The 17,754-nt window shown below is 54.2% G+C and overlaps 1 protein-coding gene across 1 annotated transcript in view; it reads left to right on the top strand.

Annotated features, from left to right (window-relative positions):
- Positions 1-17,754, top strand: part of tmem67 (transmembrane protein 67) — a 439,599-nt gene that overhangs the window by 112,291 nt on the left and 309,554 nt on the right. Inside the window, exons 6-7 of the mRNA XM_072468028.1 lie at positions 6,215-6,281; positions 7,006-7,080. Coding sequence (XP_072324129.1) covers positions 6,215-6,281; positions 7,006-7,080 — 142 coding nt within the window. The remainder of the gene's footprint in view (positions 1-6,214; positions 6,282-7,005; positions 7,081-17,754) is intronic.

Here is a 17,754-nt window from a genome sequence, read left to right on the forward strand (position 1 = left end):
CCTGCTGATGCGCAACAATTACTCTCAAGACAAGGTGAGTCATAACTAACAGGCTTTAATCTGCTAGAACTATTCCACAGCAGCTTTGATACAGAAAGTGAAGGCTGCTGGGACGGCATTGGTTCTTATACTCCGCTTCTCAGGGCGGAGCTATGTACATCGGCCAATGGTAGACTCCTGGGTCTAGCCAATGGTCATCCATCTCTCGGGTACCGCAATACCTGGTATTACCACATTCACCCCCTGTTAAAAAAGAATCCGGCGGGGTGATGGCCAGCGTTAATGTCGCCTTTCGCATGGTAGGACCAGGTATTGAGGTGCCGTGATGTCGAGGGTAATAGCAAAGTGTTCATGGTGCAGCAATCAGTCGATCGACTGGCCTGGTCGTCCTTCTGGAGCGTCTGGGCTTCGGTGGTGATCCTGATGAGGGTCCCGGTGGTTGCGATTCCAGGAACGTGGTGTCGTCCTCCCAGGCAGCTTCGTCACCCCTAGGCGGCGCTGTTGGGGCGAAAAGTAGGCAGGACGGGGGGCGCCTGTAGGGGGCATCGGTGCTGTTTCGGGCCGAGGCAGGGGCGGCGCGAGTACTGACCCTCCGGTCAGGTGTTGCGGGGACAGTGGGGGTGGGGGCACTGGTGTGGGGGTGCGTGGGGCTCCTGCGGGCGCCAGGTCCCGAAGGGAGACCGTGTCTTGGCGGTCATCCGGGAACGCTACATCGGCGTACTGGGGGTTGCCGTGCAGCAGGTGGACCCTCTCGACCAACGGGTCCGACTTGTGCGCCCTCACATGTTTCCGAAGCAGGATGGGCCTGGGTGTCGCTAGCCAGGTTGGGAGCGAGGTCCCGGAGGAGGACTTCCTGGGGAAAACAAGGAGACGTTCATGAGGTGTCTGATTTGTGGTAGTACAGAGCAGCGACCGGATGGAATGCAGGGCGACAGGGAGGACTTCCTGCCAGCGGGAGACTGTGAGATTCCTGGACCGTAGGGCCAGCAGGACGGTCTTCCAGACCGTGCCGTTCTCCCTCTCAACCTGCCCGCTTCCCCAGGGGTTGTAACTGGTCATCCTGCTCGAGGCGATGCCCTTGCTGAGCAGGAATTGACGCAGTTCGTCACTCCTGAGGGAGGACCCCCTATCACTGTGAATGTATGCGGGGAAACCGAACAGTGTAAAGATGCCCTGGAGGGCCTTGACGACGATGGTTGTGGTCATGTCCGGGCAGGGGATGGCGAATGGGAACCGGGAGTACTCGTCAATCACGTTCAGGAAGTACGTGTTGCGGTCGGTGGAGGGGAGGGGGCCTTTGAAATCCATGCTGAGGCGTTCAAAGGGACGGGAAGCCTTTATCAGATGTGCTCTCTCTGGCCGGTAGAGGTGCGGCTTGCACTCCGCGCAGATTTGGCAGTCCCTGGTGACAGACCTGATCTCCTCGATGGAGTAGGGCAGGTTGCGGGTCTTGATAAAATGACAGAGGCGAGTGACCCCCAGGTGGCAGAGGTCCTCGTGGAGGGCTCAGAGGCGGTCCACTTGTGCGGTGGCACAAGTGCCGCGGGACAGGGCATCAGGAGGCTCGTTCAGCTTCCCGGGACAGTACAAGATCTCGTAATTGTAGGTGGAGAGTTTGATCCTCCACCGCAAGATCTTGTCGTTCTTAATCTTGCCCCGCTGCGCATTATCGAACACGAAGGCAACCGACCGTTGGTCCGTGAGGAGAGTGAATCTCCTGCCGGCCAGGTAATGCCTCCAGTATCGCACAGCTTCTACTATGGCCTGGGCCTCCTTTTCGACCGAGGAGTGGTGAATTTCAGAAGCATGGAGAGTGCGGGAGAAGAAAGCCACGGGCCTGCCCGTTTGGTTGAGGGTGGCCGCCAGAGCTCCGTCGGACGCATCGCTCTCAACCTGGAAGGGGAGGGACTCGTCGATGGCGCGCATCGTGGCTTTAGCAATTTCTGCCTTGATGCGGCATAAGGCCTGGCAAGCCTCTGTCGACAGGGGGAACGTTGTGGACTGGATCAGGGGTCGAGCCTTGTCGGCGTAATTGGGGACCCACTGTGCATAATAGCTGAAGTAGCCGAGGCAGCGCTTTAAGTCCTTGGGGCAGTGAGGGAGGGGGAACTCCATAAGGGGGCACATGCGCTCAGGGTCGGGGCCTACGACTCCACTTCGCACTACGTAGCCTAGAATGGCTAGCCGGTCGGTGCTAAACACGCATTTATCCTTATTGTAAGTCAGATTAAGGATATTCGCGGTCTGGAGAAATTTTCAGAGGTTGGTGTTGTGGTCCTGCTGGTCATGGCCAGTTATCAAGATACGGGAATGTTGTGCGTAAGCCGTACCGGTCGACCATTCGGTCCATCTCTCGCTGGAAGACCAAGGCCCCGTTCGTGACACCGAAGGGAACCCTTAAAAAGTGATAGAGCCGCCTGTCTGCTTCGAAGGCAGTGTACTGGCGGTCCCCATGACGGAGGGGTAGCTGGTGGTTGGCAGACTTGAGATCCACCGTGGAGAAAACCTTGTATTGTGCGATCCTGTTCACCAGGTCGGCTATACGGGGAGAGGATACGCATCCAGCTGCGTAAATCTGTTGATGGTCTGGCTGTAGTCAATGACCATCCTGTGTTTCTCCCTGGTCTTTATCACCACTACTTGAGCTCTCCAGGGGCTGTTACTTGCTTCGATGACCCCTTCCCTCAGCAGCCTTTGGACCTCTGACCTGATGAAGGTCCGTTCCTGGGTACTGTACCGTCTGCTCCTGGTGGCGACGGGTTTGCAATCCGGGGTGAGGTTCGCAAACAGGGAAGGCGGGTCGACCTTAAGGATCGCGAGGCCGCAGACAGTAAGGGGGGGGAATAGGGCCGCTGAATTTAAAGGTCAGGCTTTGCAGATGGCACTGGAAATCCAGCCCAAGGAGGGTGGCTGCGCAGAGGTGCGGCAGGACGTATAGGTGGAAATTGTGGAATTCCTGGCCTTGGAGCGTGAGGTTCGCTAGGCAGAACCCCTTTATCTCCACCGCGTGTGACCCGGAGGCCAGGGAGATCCTTTGGTTAACGGGATGGGTGACAAGAGAACAGCGCCTTACCGTGTCGGGGTGAACAAAGCTCTCCGTGCTCCCGGAGTCGATCAAGCATGACGTCACGTGGCCGTTGATGGAGATCGTCGTTGTAGCTTTCGCAAACGTCCGGGGCCGACTCTGGTCCAGAGTCACCGAGGCCAGCTGAAGTAATTGAGAGTTTGAGTTCTGGTCGGGCAGCGTGTAGTCGGCTGTACTGGGGGCCTGAGGCCTCATCCAAGATGGCGTCAGCCATGGGTCGCACATGGAGTCCAGGAACAAAGAAGATGGCGGCGGTGAGGGACAAATGGCGGCGCCCACCCATCCAGCGTGGTGGCCGGGGGGCAAAATGGCCACGGCCGCAGATCGCACGCGGCCTGAGGATAGGGGGGTGGCGGTGGGCTTAGGACGGCCGGGGCCTGAAAAGGGGGCTGCCGATAGTCGCTGGAGACCGCTGCCACGGCACGGTCCTGGCAGACCCCGACATAGTGGCCCTTCTTGCCGCACCCTTTGCAGGTGGTGGTGCAGGCCGGACAGCGCGGGCGGGAATGATTTGCCTGCCCGCAGAAGAAACAGCGTTGTCCTGCGACGATACCGGGCAGTCTCGCCACGGAGGCTTGCGGGGTCAGGGGAAAAGTCTGAGGGGCTGCCGCAGAGGGGTGCCACGCAGCCCAGGGGTCCGCCGCCCGTCTGGGAGCAAAAGCCAGCGCGTTTTTATACGCAACGTCCATGGACCCCGCCAGGGCCTGTGCCTCAGTCAGTCCAAGAGTGTCCATTTCTAGGAGCCTGCGGCGGATGTCGGGGGAAGTCATACCTGCCACGAAAGCATCCCTGATCAAAAGTTCCGTGTGCTCGTTCCCCGAAACTGGCGGGCAGCCACAGTTTCGGCCCAGCACCAGCAGCGCCCGGTAGAAGTCTTCCAACATTTCCTCGGGGCTTTGCCTCCTAGTCGCCAGCAGGTGACGAGCGTAGACCTGGTTCACAGGGCGGATATAGTGTCCTTCTAGCGGTTCGATCGCCGCAGCATAATTCTCCGCCTCCTCAATCAGAGGGTAGACCCCAGGGCTGACCACGAGCGTAGAAGGTGCATTTTTTGTCTTTCCGTGGGGGTGTCGGCGGCCGTGTCGAGGTAGCCCTTAAAGCACGCCAGCCGATGTTTAAAGATAGCAGCAGAGTTGTCCACGTGGGGGCTGAGCTGAAGGCACTCCGGTTTGATACGGAGATCCATCCTTTCACTGAGGTTGTAGCAGATTAAATTGATGCGCAATCAATTACTCTCAAGACAAGGTGAGTCATAACTAATAGGCTTTAATCTGCCGGAACTATTCCCCAGCAGCTTCGATACAGAAAGTGAAGGCTGCTGGGACGGCATTGGTTCTTATACTCCGCCTCTCAGGGCGGAGCTATGTACATCGGCCAATGGTAGACTCCTGGGTCTAGCCAATGGTCATCCACCTCTCAGGTACCACAATACCTGGTATTACCACACCTGCCCTACTCCATCGAGGAGGTCAGGACAGCCACCAGGGACTGCCAAATCTGCACGGAGTGCAAACCGCACTTCTACTGGCCAGAGAAAGCGCACCTGATAAAGGCTTCCCGTCCCTTTGAACGCCTCAGCATGGACTTCAATGGCCCCCGCCCCTCCACCAACCGTAACACGTACTTCCTGAACATGATTGACGAGTACTCCCGGTCCCCATTCGCCATCCCCTGCCCCGACATGACCGCAACCACCATCATCAAGGCCCTCCATAGCATCTTTGCACTGTTCGGGTTCCCCGCTTACATACATAGTGATAATTCCTGCTCAGCACGGGCATCGCCTCGAGCAGGACGACCAGTTACAACCCCCGGGGTAACAGACAGGTAGAGATGGAGGACGGAATGGTCTGGAAGACCGTCCTACTGGCCATATGGTCCAGGAATCTCCCAGTCTCCCGCTGGCAGGAAGTCCTCCCGGATGCCCTCCACTCCACTGCTTTGTACCACAACCAACCAAACACCTCACGAATGTCTCCTTGTCTTCCTCAGGAAGTCCTCCTCTGGGACCTCACTCCCGGCCTGGCTGGCAGCTCCCGGACCTATCCTGCTCCGAAAACACGTGCGGGCGCACAAGTCGGACCCGTTGGTCGAGAGGGTCCATCTTCTCCACGCTAACCCCCAATACGCCTACGTGGCGTACCCCGACGGCCGACTAGATACGTTCTCCCTATGAGACCTGGCACCCGCCGGAGCCCTACGCACACCCCAGCCACCAGTCCCACCCTCCCTCCCACCAGTGCACCTTACAGGAGGATCGGTCCTTCTGCCGGCCCCGTCTACGCCCCCCCACCCACCGACGCACCCCGCAGGCGCTCCCTTCCCAGGTCAACCGTTTTCCCCACCAGCGCTCTCTAGGAATGTCGAAGCTGCCACAGAGATTGAGGCCACGCTCCCGGAGTCACAGACACCCGAGCCTCCACCGGAGTCACCACCTAAGCTTCGACGATCACAGAGGACGACCAGGGCCCCCGATCGACTGATTGCTTAATTTTAAAGTGTATAGTTAATTATGAATCATAAATTATAAATAGTTAATAGAATTGTAAATAGTTACAAAATGCTGTATGGAGGTATTACGGTACCTCCATAACTATAATTTCTACCACGTTACCATGTTGTGATATCAGGCCACCACCCCCCGCTTAACAGGGGGTGAATGTAGTAGTCTGTGTAGAGGTATTACGGTACCTGGCAATGCTAGAACACCATTGGTAGATATTGTATGTTTCCTATTGGTCAAGCGGTATGGTAGCTCCGTCCTGCAAGGCGGGGTATAAGAACCCGTGCCGCCCCAGCAGCCTTCATTCTGTACCTGAGCTGCTGGGGGAAATATCTAGCTTATTAAAGCCTTCAGTTGGACTACAACCTCGCTTTAGTGGTCATTGATCGTGCACCAGGGTCTTTCTGTTGGCATTAAAAATGACTGAATGCATGTTTGTGAATTATCTGAAGTATGGATTTTTGCAATAGAGCTTTGGACAATTAGCAACTTAAATTTGATGTAGTGCTTTTCCAGTGCAGCAAGGACTGGGGGGAGGGGATGGCTGCTGGTGAGGTTGGCAGTGCAAAGCTGGGCTCAGCGTATTTTCTTAAAATAATTTTTAATGTTCTTACTCTTCCTATCAGCTGCATCAGATGTCATGAAACATTCATCACAACCACACAATCCTGTGACTGCAAGTCAAATGTTTTGGTAAGCAAAAGATCTTCTAAAATGAGTTGAGAAATGTATTATGCACTGTTGTAACTTATAGCGGGAATGTTTATGTCTTTCTCAGTATTCAGATGGTGCACCAACAGATGGATTAGAAAGCTGCAAAATAGGCAAAATTACATTGTCAATTGTACTCACGCATACTTAAATATTGTACACCAGTAACATCATCTGCATAACAGTAAAAGCTCCCGGACCCATCCTGCTCCGAAAACACGTGCGGGCGCACAAGTCGGACCCGTTGGTCGAGAGGGTCCATCTTCTCCACGCTAACCCCCAATACGCCTACGTGACGCACCCCGACGGCCGACTAGATACGTTCTCCCTACGAGACCTGGCACCCGCCGGAGCCCCACGCACACCCCAGCCACCAGTCCCACCCTCCCTCGCACCAGTGCACCTTACAGGAGGATCAGTCCTTCCGCCGGCCCCTTCTAGGCCCCCCCACCCACCGACGTGCCCCGCAGGCGCTCCCTTCCCAGGTCAACCGTTTTCCCCACCGGCGCTGTCTAGGAATGTCGAAGCTGCCACAGAGATCGAGGCCACGCTCCCGGAAATCTATTTTATTTTTTGTTCTATTGCAATTTTAAGTGTTTGTTTTCATTCAGGAAATGAATATTTAGAATAATATGCTCAGTTAAGGAACAAACCTGAAAGAACCTACAATAAACTGAACTAACACAAGCACTGCTTTTGATTCTAGACAGGAGGATTATGTTTTCGTACTTATCCGAAGACCTTGGCCACCTCAGTAGTGACAAATATCATCTATTCAAAAGTAAGATTAATTAAACTTAATAAATGGTGCCTAAGGCACCATATTTAGTCCAGGCCCAGTTAAAACTCTTGCAATCGTGTAGTAATGTATATTTTAGGAATAGGGGCTGGGATTCTCCGAGCCCGCGCTGGGCCGGAGAATCACTGGGGTCATGGGAAATTCCCGCCACACCGCTCCGACGCCGGGGGCCGGAGAATCGGCGCCAATCGCTCCCCTGCGGTCACCAAGGCACCGGTCGGGAGCCGCTGAAACAGGACTCCACCGCGATTCTCCACGGGCAACCGGCTGAACTCCCGCCTGTGTGGTTTACATCTGGTACCACCCAGTGGGAGCTCGGACCCGCGGCCGCGGTGGCGGTCCTGGTGGGGGGGCGGGAGGAATCTGACTCCGGGAGGGTCCTCAGCGGTGGCCAGACCCGTGATTGGGGGCCAACGATCGGCGGGCCATCGCGATCTGGGAGGGACCTACCTTGCTTTGCGCAGGCCCGCTGTGTGGCTCCGCCATGTCGGCGGCGCCCGTGGACCCGCTTGCGGCCGCCGTGCGCATGCGTGGCCATGCAGTCTGGACAGCAGGGCCCCACCGGCAGCCAGAGCTGTGGGACGCACGCCGGGCCCTGCTAGCCCCCTGGAAAACAGAGGATCACCCCGGACTTTTGAGGAAAAAGTCCGGAGTGATTCTCGTCCGTTTTCCGGCGGGCGTGGGGACATAGTCCCCAAAAGGGAGAATCCCAGACAGGAAATTTGATGGACAAGCAAAAGTTCCGTTGTGGTAAAAACTGGCCGTCATGGACAAGTTGGGCCAAAGGGCCTGTTTTCATGTTGTAAACCTCTATGAGGAGTAAGGCAGGGGAAAAAAAGTGAAGAACCAAAGGACTGCGTAACCCGGGGGGGGGGGGGGGGGGGGGGGGGGAGCGCGCAAAATGTACTTACAGTTAGTCAAATGAAGGACAAAACAAACCACTCTGTAAAATAAAGCAAATTAGCGCGGGCAAGAAAAATGTAATGTATATAAGAAACAACTATTTATAAATATGAGAAAAGCCAATAAAACGCCGCCACGACGCTGGCTCGCTGATTCTCTGGCGCCGATTTCCGGGCGCTCGCGGGATCGCCAATGCGCCGCTCGTGGACCGTTGAAAGCGGCCCCCCTGGCGATTCTCTGGGCCTCGACGGGATGAGTACCCGCCGAGTTCAGCCGAGTCCCGCCGGCGTGGGTTACGTATGGTCCCACCCGGCGGGACCTCGGAGTTCTATCTGCGGGGGCCGTCCTGGTGGGGAGGGGCGGGGGATCCGACCCCGGGGGGGCCTCCATGGTGGCCTGGCCCGCGATCGGAGCCTACCGATCGCCGGACGATCTGGTTCCGTGGGGGCCTATGTTCCTCCGCGCTGGGGCCCTGAAGGGCTCCGCCATATTGCCCAGGGGCCGGCGCAGAGACGGGAACCCACGCGCATGCGCAAACTCGTGCCGGCCATGCCACGCATGCGCAAACTCACGCTGGCTGTGGCGCAAATGCGCGAACCCGTGCCGACTGTGGCGCACCGGCTTTCGGGCGCCAGAGCTGCGGAGCCCACTCCAGCGCCGTACTAGCGCCCTGGGAAGGGGAGGATTCCTGCCAGGTGAGGCCCGTTGACGCCGGAGTGGATCGCGCCACTTTTCACGCCAGCGTCAGAACTTGGCCGCAGGATTGGAGAATCCCGGCCGTGATCTTTCAACTACAAGCAGTAACTGTGCAGAACCAGTCATGGGTTAATCGCACATTACAACTTCCATGCCCGACAATCCAATTTTTCACCAACAGTGTTTTTATTTGAGCACTTTTCTAAATAACAATGTAAACGCCTTAAATAGGATATGGAAGAAATTTACTATGGTGATATTACAGCTGAGAAGTTTTGCATATCAGGAATGACCAGAGAAATTGGGCCTGACTCAGCTGAACTCAGAAGATTAGCAGAAGATCTACGGTGGGATTCTCCATGTCAGAAACTACGGGCTGGATTGTCCATTGGCGGATGCTGAAATTGGGAAAGGTAATTGGGAGGAGAATCGGTTTTGACGCCAAAATTGGGGCTGGCGCCGGGTTCACATCAAATCACAATTCTCCAGTGCCCCGACAGCGCTGTCTGTGCGTTTCACTCCGCATGTACAGTATATGTCATTTGCATATCATTAGCAGGCCTGACCCGATATTCACTGGACCAATACAATGCACCGCCTCTACCAGGGTGGGGGGAGGGGGGGGGGGGGTGGGGGAGTTCCCGACGGCGGGATTCTCTTATGCATTTAAAATCGGGTAACATGCGCCATGGCGGATGAGGGAGAGAAAAGAGGCAGGACACCGAGAGGCATGACCGTCGGCTGTTGGTCCTGACACTGGCCAGGCTGGGGAGGGTGGGGTTGGGGTCCTGCCAGGGTCCGGTTGTGGGGGGGTGGGGGTGATGGGGGGAAGAGCCGGCAGACCCCCCAATGGACTGGGGCGCTGTTCAGGCACAGAACGTCATTGCAGCCATCTTGGCCCCTGGGTCTGCAGAGTGGCACCGGTCCTATGGGTGCCTCCACCCCATTGGCCCCACCCTCCACCCGACCACCCCTGGACCACAGCCCCACCTCCCACCCCAACATCCCTGCACCCCAGCCCCAACCCTGCACCCCACCCCTAGCCATAAAACACCTGCCCCAACCGGCTGCCACCAGTTGAGCGAGGCATCACGCGGTCTGCCCAAAGGCAACGCCCATACTAGTCCCTACAAGGGGCGCTGAACGGGGACCGCCAAGTGTACCGCTGGCAAGGGCCTCGCCAGCCATTGGTACCCCTGGCAGCAGCGACCGGCGGCAGGGCCAGAGGCCCCCACAGTGCTGGGCACCGACAGGGCCAGAAGTGCGGGGATGGGGGAGGAGGATGAAGGGGACAGGGTCCGCAGTGCCAACGTGTAGCCCGTTGGACTTGGTTAGTCATGTGGGTACGCACCATGCTAACATGTCAATCTTACATCCCCTGCAGACAATGGATATTGGAATTCCTATATGCCCAGTCGGTCCAATACATCCATTTCAATGTGGAGTGAGCCCACCAGGATGCCCGGGCAGCGGGGTTCGCCGCCATCACTGAGATGCCCTGGGTCCAGGGGCTTATCGACGGGGTGCATGTCGCCTTACGAGCACCTGCAGATGACAGGCCGATCTTCAGAAACTGAAGGGGTTCCACTCGATGAACGTGTATCTAATATGTGACATCAGCTGTGCATCAAGCATGTCTGTGCCTGATACCCGGATAGTGTGCAGAATGCCTTCATCCTGGCACACTCGACAGTTCCTGGCTCTTCGAGACACATCCCCGGCTGTGGGGTTGGCTCCTAGGTGACAAGGGTTATCCGCTGCAGTTGTGCTGATGGCACCTATCTGGAGGCCACAGACCAAATTGGGACCCGCTGCAATGACGCCCATGCCGTGATCAGGGGTGTGAGGGAGCGGTGCTTCGGCATCCTGAAGATACGGCCCACATGCCTGGATTGCTCCAGAGGACCTCTAGTGTAGCGCTGGGACGGTCGCCCACATCGTGGTGGCTTGCTTCGTACTCCACAACATCGCGCAGTTGAGAGGCGACGTGCTGGAGGACGAGGATGAACGTTAGTCCTCATCCGACGAGGAGGATGTGGGGGTGGGTTAGACGGGCAGGACATGGGGCCCGGGTAGGCACGGGAGACCAACGTGCACGGGCGCTCTGATCGCCTCCAGGTTCACCAACTGGTGGGGGGGAACTGAGCAGGGTGATGGACACAGCATCCCAATGCCACCCCCCAACATTGCCTGCAACCCCCGCTGTGATACCTACCTGCTGCACTACAGGTGCGAGCCCTGGGATGGCAGAAACAGCTAGTATGGTCCATGGGATGGAAGGTCGTAACAACCCGCTCTGCGATGAGCTCTGGTGCTCCACATTATTTGACATCATATGGCCATTCCATCGCAAGGTCCCATCGATTCCTGGGGGGGGGGGGGCGGGGGGGAGATACCGGAGTGGCGAGTGCTGGCTGAACTGCGGGTCCTGGGCCATGCCCACCCCCAACGGCCGCTCATTTTCCTCCCCGGACCCCCTCTGCAGCCAGTCCAGACGAGCCCACCCCTCATACCCTTCTGAAAGAGCATTGAGGCAGGTTGTTACATTGTGCAAAGGTGTTTTTTTTTAAATTTAGAGTACTCAATTCTTTTCTTATCCCAATCAAGAGTCAATTTAACATTGCCAATCCACCAAGCCAGCACATCTTTTGGTTGTGGGGGTGAAACCCACGCAGACACAGGGAGAATGTTCAAACTCCACATGAACAGTTACCCAGGGCCGGGATCGCACCCAGGTCCTCAGCGGCATGAGGTAGCAGTGCTAACCACTGCGCCACCGTGTCGTCTATGGACAGATGTTTAATGTTAAAACTTACATACAGGTTTATGCCCTATCGCTAAACTGTGCCCTGCACCTGTGCCAACTTATAACTGGTGTCTACCTACATGTAGGTTGATCTCTGGACAATAGATCAGGAGTGGATGCGGCTGCTGTGATTCCCACCCTGCGACCTGGGTCCCATTGGCGGCCGTCTTCTGGGACGACCGGGCCTGGATGGGCCCGGTTGCTGCTGGGGTGTCCCAGGTGCCATGGTGCTGCCTGTTCTGCCCACTGCTCATGTGATGCGCCAGGGACAGGAGGAGTGGGTGTCCGATGTGCTGCGGTGTTTCGGCACCTCCCCTGCGGGAGTCACTGGCACTTGTCCCATCGCCTCCTCCTCCCTCGGGGCCAACACTGGGGTTCTAGCTGTTGCTGGGATTGGTGGAAAGCAGTAGGGCCCATCCCATCACCAGCAGCTCCTTCAAGACACATGACAGGATGCATGATTGCATCGTGAGCTAGGGCGTGAGTGGGGGCATGTTGGGGTGTTGGAGAGGGGGTGTAGGGGTGGTGGTGGAACGGGATGTGAGGGTTGTTTGGGTGTCAATCCTAGACCTGGCGAATCTCACACCGTTTCTCATTGGAATCGATTATGTTCCATGTGCTAGTCCCTTAACAGTCATTGAATCGGTCCAGTTAAATTCCACAAATCCTGCCCCGGCATCAATACTTAAGGCTGGATTCTCCGTTCCGGAGACTAAGTGCTGACGGCAGGGCAGGATTTATGAACTTTGACGACAACAAAACTGGTGCCGAACCTGGACCGATTCAGGAATGTGGAGGGGCAAGCCACGTGGAAAACATTTGATTCCAGTGAAATACGTTGCAGGATTCTCCAGGTCCATGATTGACACTTGGGAGCCTGACAGGCTGCAGCCACACGAACACATTACAATCTCCACACACACTCATCCCAGCCAACAAGATGGCACTGATCGTGCATGAGTTCACCTATGCAGCTGATAGGTCAGTTGGTGCCAGAGGGATGGCCTGGGTGGACACCAATACATCCCGTGGCCCTAAGTTCACACTGGGCTGTCAGCGGCATGCGCAGCTGCATGGCTGCCTTTCCGGCTGCGGCAATGGTGTTCCGTGCCCGTCCATCCCGACCCCACAGCCCACCTCCTGGCCACCCCCTGCTACTCCCTCTGGCCCTGGCAGAAGCCCCTCGCCCAGCAGCACACCTATGACCATTTTGGACACACCCCGCTCTCTCCCTCAGCAGCCACGATGCTGGTTTCACGATTTTTAAAAGCACAAGTGATCCGTGCCATCGGGAACACGGCCCATCGGAGGCGGAGAATCGCATAAGCCCCGGAGAATACCGGGTCAGGCCCGCTAATGATATGCAAATGGTGTTTACTGTACGTGCATCCCGGACTGCATTGATGGAGAATTGCGATTTGGCATTTCATCAGTGTCCGCCGCGATTTCGGCTTTGGGACCTATTCTCCGCCCAATTGCATTTCCCGATTTTGGCATCAGCCAACGGGGAATCCCACCCTTGATTTCTGGATCAGTGAATCCGGACGTAAGTGTTGACGCTGGGACTGAATCAGTGGACTTCTAAGACAGCAAACTTGGTGCCATTCACAGAGCTTTTCATCAACTTTTAATGAGCTGGCACCAGCACCATGTGGAACATGAATGATTCCAATGGAAAACGGTGTCCAATTCGCCAGAGTCAGGATTGACACTCGAGAGGTTGACAAGCTGCAGCTGTATATAAGCACTCCACTCCCCACACACGCAATCACAGCCGACAAGATGGCAGCAAGTAGAGCGGCACCCTGATTCATTGATGCTGAACTGGAGCCCCTGCTGGATGCAGTGGAGGGGAGGCGTGTTGCTCTGTTTATTTGGTTCTAAATATGGCAGTCAATATGGTCGCCTTCCTTAATCCTAATTATGTTTGCTTTAGAGTCGCCAGGTATCTTCCGATACCGCCACAAGGTTCAAACCAAATACTGATCAAAAGAGCCAATACACCAGTTAGTTAGTTCAAAGTCAATACTATTTATTTACACACACAGTAATATCTACACATGCACAAAGTACTACAAACTAAAATCTCTACTGCTAATTCCTATACTTAGCTTCGGGTGCCCACTCAGTCAGAGGAACAATAGCCGTTGTTTGGATCTGAGGCTGCTGGGTTCAAAGTGGTACAGGAGAACAGCTAAGGTCGTCCGTCTGGTAGCGAGTGTTGACCTTGGACTTACCTGCTTCTGGTGTAGCTGGTGGATGGGTCTCTCTGCTTTGAGAGCCAATTCCAAGAGAGCGAGTCTCTCTCGGGGCCTTCTTCTTATACCCGAAGGGGTTTCGCGCAATTTTGGGCGGGCCTTGAACTTTGCCCCAATTAAATGGGCCGTATCTTGATCACTCGTATTGATCTTGACCAATAAAGGGGTGGGTGCCCTGATGGCTGGGTGGGTCCTCTGTGGCCGTTGGCCTTGCTTTGTTTACGCTTTTGGTTTGGGGAACTGGCGCCGCGATGTCTGGATCTAGATCGGTTGCTTGAGTGTCTTTCCTTTGTTCCCGGAGATGGGCCATCAATATGTTAATTGCCCTACAGTTTCAGTCCCGTCTGGGAGCTGTTTCTTCAATATGCATACAGGCTCTGTGCCTGCTTTCTTTCTTAACATTGTCCATTGTTCCCTTCAGTCATTGCGATCATCCATTTTGTATTCTGGAAGTGGCCATCCCAGATGGGAAGAGTGAAGGATCAAATTACTGCATCTTCTTCGTTCTCCTTCTAAGTCGGGCACCCATAAGCAATGAAAAGCCTTACACTTCTCTGTCCTATGAATTGAAAGGTTTACCTAAATTACCTTATGTTCACACATCATTATAAAATTCTATGGGGCGCTATGACATTCAGGCATGCATTACAAAATAAAAAAACTGCAACCTCTAACTGTCCTTAACTAAACTATCCTTAATCAGTCAAAAGAATTTACAACATTTTAAACTGTACAATAGCAGCAACACAGGTTTCTCTGGCTTGGCAGTCACGCACAGAGTTTTACATTTCTTTTATTAGAACAACAAGCACACAAGAAAACGGATGTACTTTAATTCACTTAAAGGGGTTGGGGAGTTTGTTGAAGTCCGAAAATAGGGGATCTGAATGTGTATACCGGAGTGCAGGAGGCTTTCCTCCGCCATTTCCTGAGTCTCAGGGTCTGAATGACACTGCAGAGTATCGCCAGTACTAACAGGGCTTCCACAATGTAGGACAGGGAATACCAGGTGATGAACTTGTCACACCAGGTCGGTGTATCGGTAACTATCTCGGGGTACAGTGTATGGCAGGGGTGGGAAACATTCACGACCAGTGTGGTAGGGGGTCAGGGGGGTAGCATCTGTGCGCAACTTGAGGGATACTGCTAAGATCCAACTGTAGAGCATGATGGTTGCCTTCATCTTTTCTCCTTTCTTTCTTCCTCTTGAGGCATCTGTGGTTCCGGAGTTCCATGGACACAAGCATAATTTCTGTTATTATCTTGTTTAAGATCTCGTATGTCTGTCTGTCTGTCTTTTTATTGCCAATTACCCGTTATAATTATAAGGGCAGCACGGTAGCATTGTGGATAGCACAAATGCTTCACAGCTCCAGGGTCCCAGGTTCGATTCCGGCTTGGGTCACTGTCTGTGCGGAGTCTGCACATCCTCCCCGTGTGTGCGTGGGTTTCCTCCGGGTGCTCCGGTTTCCTCCCACAGTCCAAAGATGTGTAGGTTAGGTGGATTGGCCATGATAAATTGCCCATAATGTCCAAAATTGCCCCTAGTGTTGGGTTGGGTTACTGGGTTATGAGGATAGGGTGGAGGTGTGGACCTTGGGTAGGGTGCTCTTTCCAAGAGCCGGTGCAGACTCGATGGGCCGAATGGCCTCCTTCTGCACTGTAAATTCTATGATAATTGGTCACCATCTGTGACTCCCTCATTTTTTGTTTTTAAACCAAATATTTGGGACAAGACATCCAAGAAAAATACTGACACAGCGCGAGCCGTCTCGCAGCCTGTGTGATCTACCATCCTAGTGTTTGAGGATGTAAATAGCATCTGGAAGCAACCTAAGAGCCGCCATAAACAAACAGAAGAGTTTTGAACTAAAAGTGCCAAATGGGGTGCGTATGGGCCACGGCGGGTAAGAATGAGTGAAATCTCCGGGTAGGACGGTGACCAGTGCCGTTTGTGCCCTACCCGACTATAGCTGACCAGATGGGGTCCTCAGGCAGGACGGGGACCAGTGCTGTTTCTCCACTGCCTGAGCGACCGGCAAGAACGGTAAGAATTTGTGGTCGTCATGGGGGTTGCATTTGTTGCTAACTTCTACCTTCAAAGCAGAAGAGTAACTATGATCGCTTGTCTGTGGACAAACTAGTTCCTCTAAGGGTAGTTCTGACTGCATCAAGATGTGGCATGGGGCTATGAAAAACTTTGAATGAACGAACAACACTTAACATTCACAATAACAAACAAACATACATAACAAACATGATGCAGGTTCCATCAGAAAGGACACCGTAAATCTCCATTGGTTCCTTTTTTACCATCATCTGGACACCTCATTGCTCTAAAGCGAACAGAGTCGCAAAGGGGCTCGTTTGGTGGGAGTCAGACTCTATGTCATTATTTTCTCCCGGCTGCCATACTCTTGACTGGAGTAGGTATGTTAAAGCTGCTTGGGGCGAATTGGGGTCCATCTCATCATTCTGGATGAGCCTTAACGAATTGTCTCGGTGCCAGAATTTTGTATCGAAGTTGGAGCTGCTAGGGGTTAATCCATAATCGTCGGGCGGTGGGTCTGGGTCAGGAGCTTTAATGTACGTTATTTCAAAGGGGTCGCCGGAATCATGTTCGGAGTCGCTGGGAGTGGGGCCTGGTGCAGGGGTGTAATCATAGCGTGGTGGGCTGGGGCTGTCGCTATCGCTATCGCTGGCACTGTCGCTGTCGGTTGTAGGAAGGGGAGGTGGAGTCGTGCCTCTGGGAGTGGAGTCGTAGTCGTGTGTGTGGACAGGTTGGGGGAGGGTAGGAATATGTCATTTGTGGGCGGGGCGTGCTCATCTGCTGCTGCAAGCGAGATGTGTGAATTGGTTGTTCTGCGAGCCATAAGCCTTAAGCTGGTTTATGTGGAACCATACAGACTTGCCATTCGGATAGGTGATCTTGTAGACAGAGGGGCTGACTTTATCAGAGATGGAGTACGGTCTGCCAAATTTGGGGGAAAGGAATGAACTGGGGTTGTATAGGGATAGCATCACTTGCTGCCCTACTACAAACTCAGTGGCGTGTACTGTCTTATCAAAGCAAACTTTGCTTTGCTTCTTGCGGGTTCCAAGCCTGACGGCTGATGCAAGCTGGGCTGCTTTCACATTTTCTAAAACCTGTTGTACTGCTTTTTCATGCGTGAGGGCTGTGACTGTGGGGCTGGCCAAATCCAGTCCTAATAAATACTGTGTCCCTTTCATGGGGCGTCCGGTCATGAGGATGTGGGGGGTGTATCCTGTGGACGGGGAAACTGTTTCAAATAAACATTAATGCAAATAGGAGAACTGTGTCCCAGGTGTTATTGTGTTGTTGCACCATTTTTCTGAGGGTTGCTTTTAAAGTTCTGTTCATTCTTTCTACTATGCCGTTTGATTGGGGGTGATATGCAATATGGAACTTTTGTTTTATGCCAAAAATTGTAAGGCCGTTTTTCATCACTCGTCCTGTAAAGTGGGAGCCTTGGTCGGATTCTATACTGCGTGGAGGTCCCCATCTTGTAAAGATGTGCTGAGTGAGGATCTTAGCTGTCGTTTTGGCAGTGTTTGTTCTGGGTGGAAACGCTTCCACCCATTTTGTGAAGGTGTCGATGACCACCAACACATACTTAAAACCATTTCTGCAGGGGGGAAGGGGGTCCTACATAGTTGATTTGCAAGTACGTCCAGGGGCCATTAACGGGGCAGGTGTGGCTTAGCTGACCTTTCTTTGCGTATCTGTCGGATTGTTCTGGGCACAGATTAAGCAATTCTCAATGTAATGTGTAACATTAGTCTTTATATCAGGCCACCAGCAGAGAGGTTTGAGGTGAGCAAGGGTAGCTTCCATGCCTTGGTGTCCATGGTTGTCATGGAACTGACAAATAATTTGATTCCTGTCCTGGCTGGGGACTACATAAATGCCGTCTTTTAAAATAACACCGTCATGTGTTGTCAACGGGTTTTTGGACTTTTCATAAGGGGCTG

Source organism: Scyliorhinus torazame, chromosome 11 (genome assembly GCF_047496885.1).
Source record: "Scyliorhinus torazame isolate Kashiwa2021f chromosome 11, sScyTor2.1, whole genome shotgun sequence".
In the NCBI taxonomy this organism is placed as follows: domain Eukaryota; kingdom Metazoa; phylum Chordata; class Chondrichthyes; order Carcharhiniformes; family Scyliorhinidae; genus Scyliorhinus; species Scyliorhinus torazame.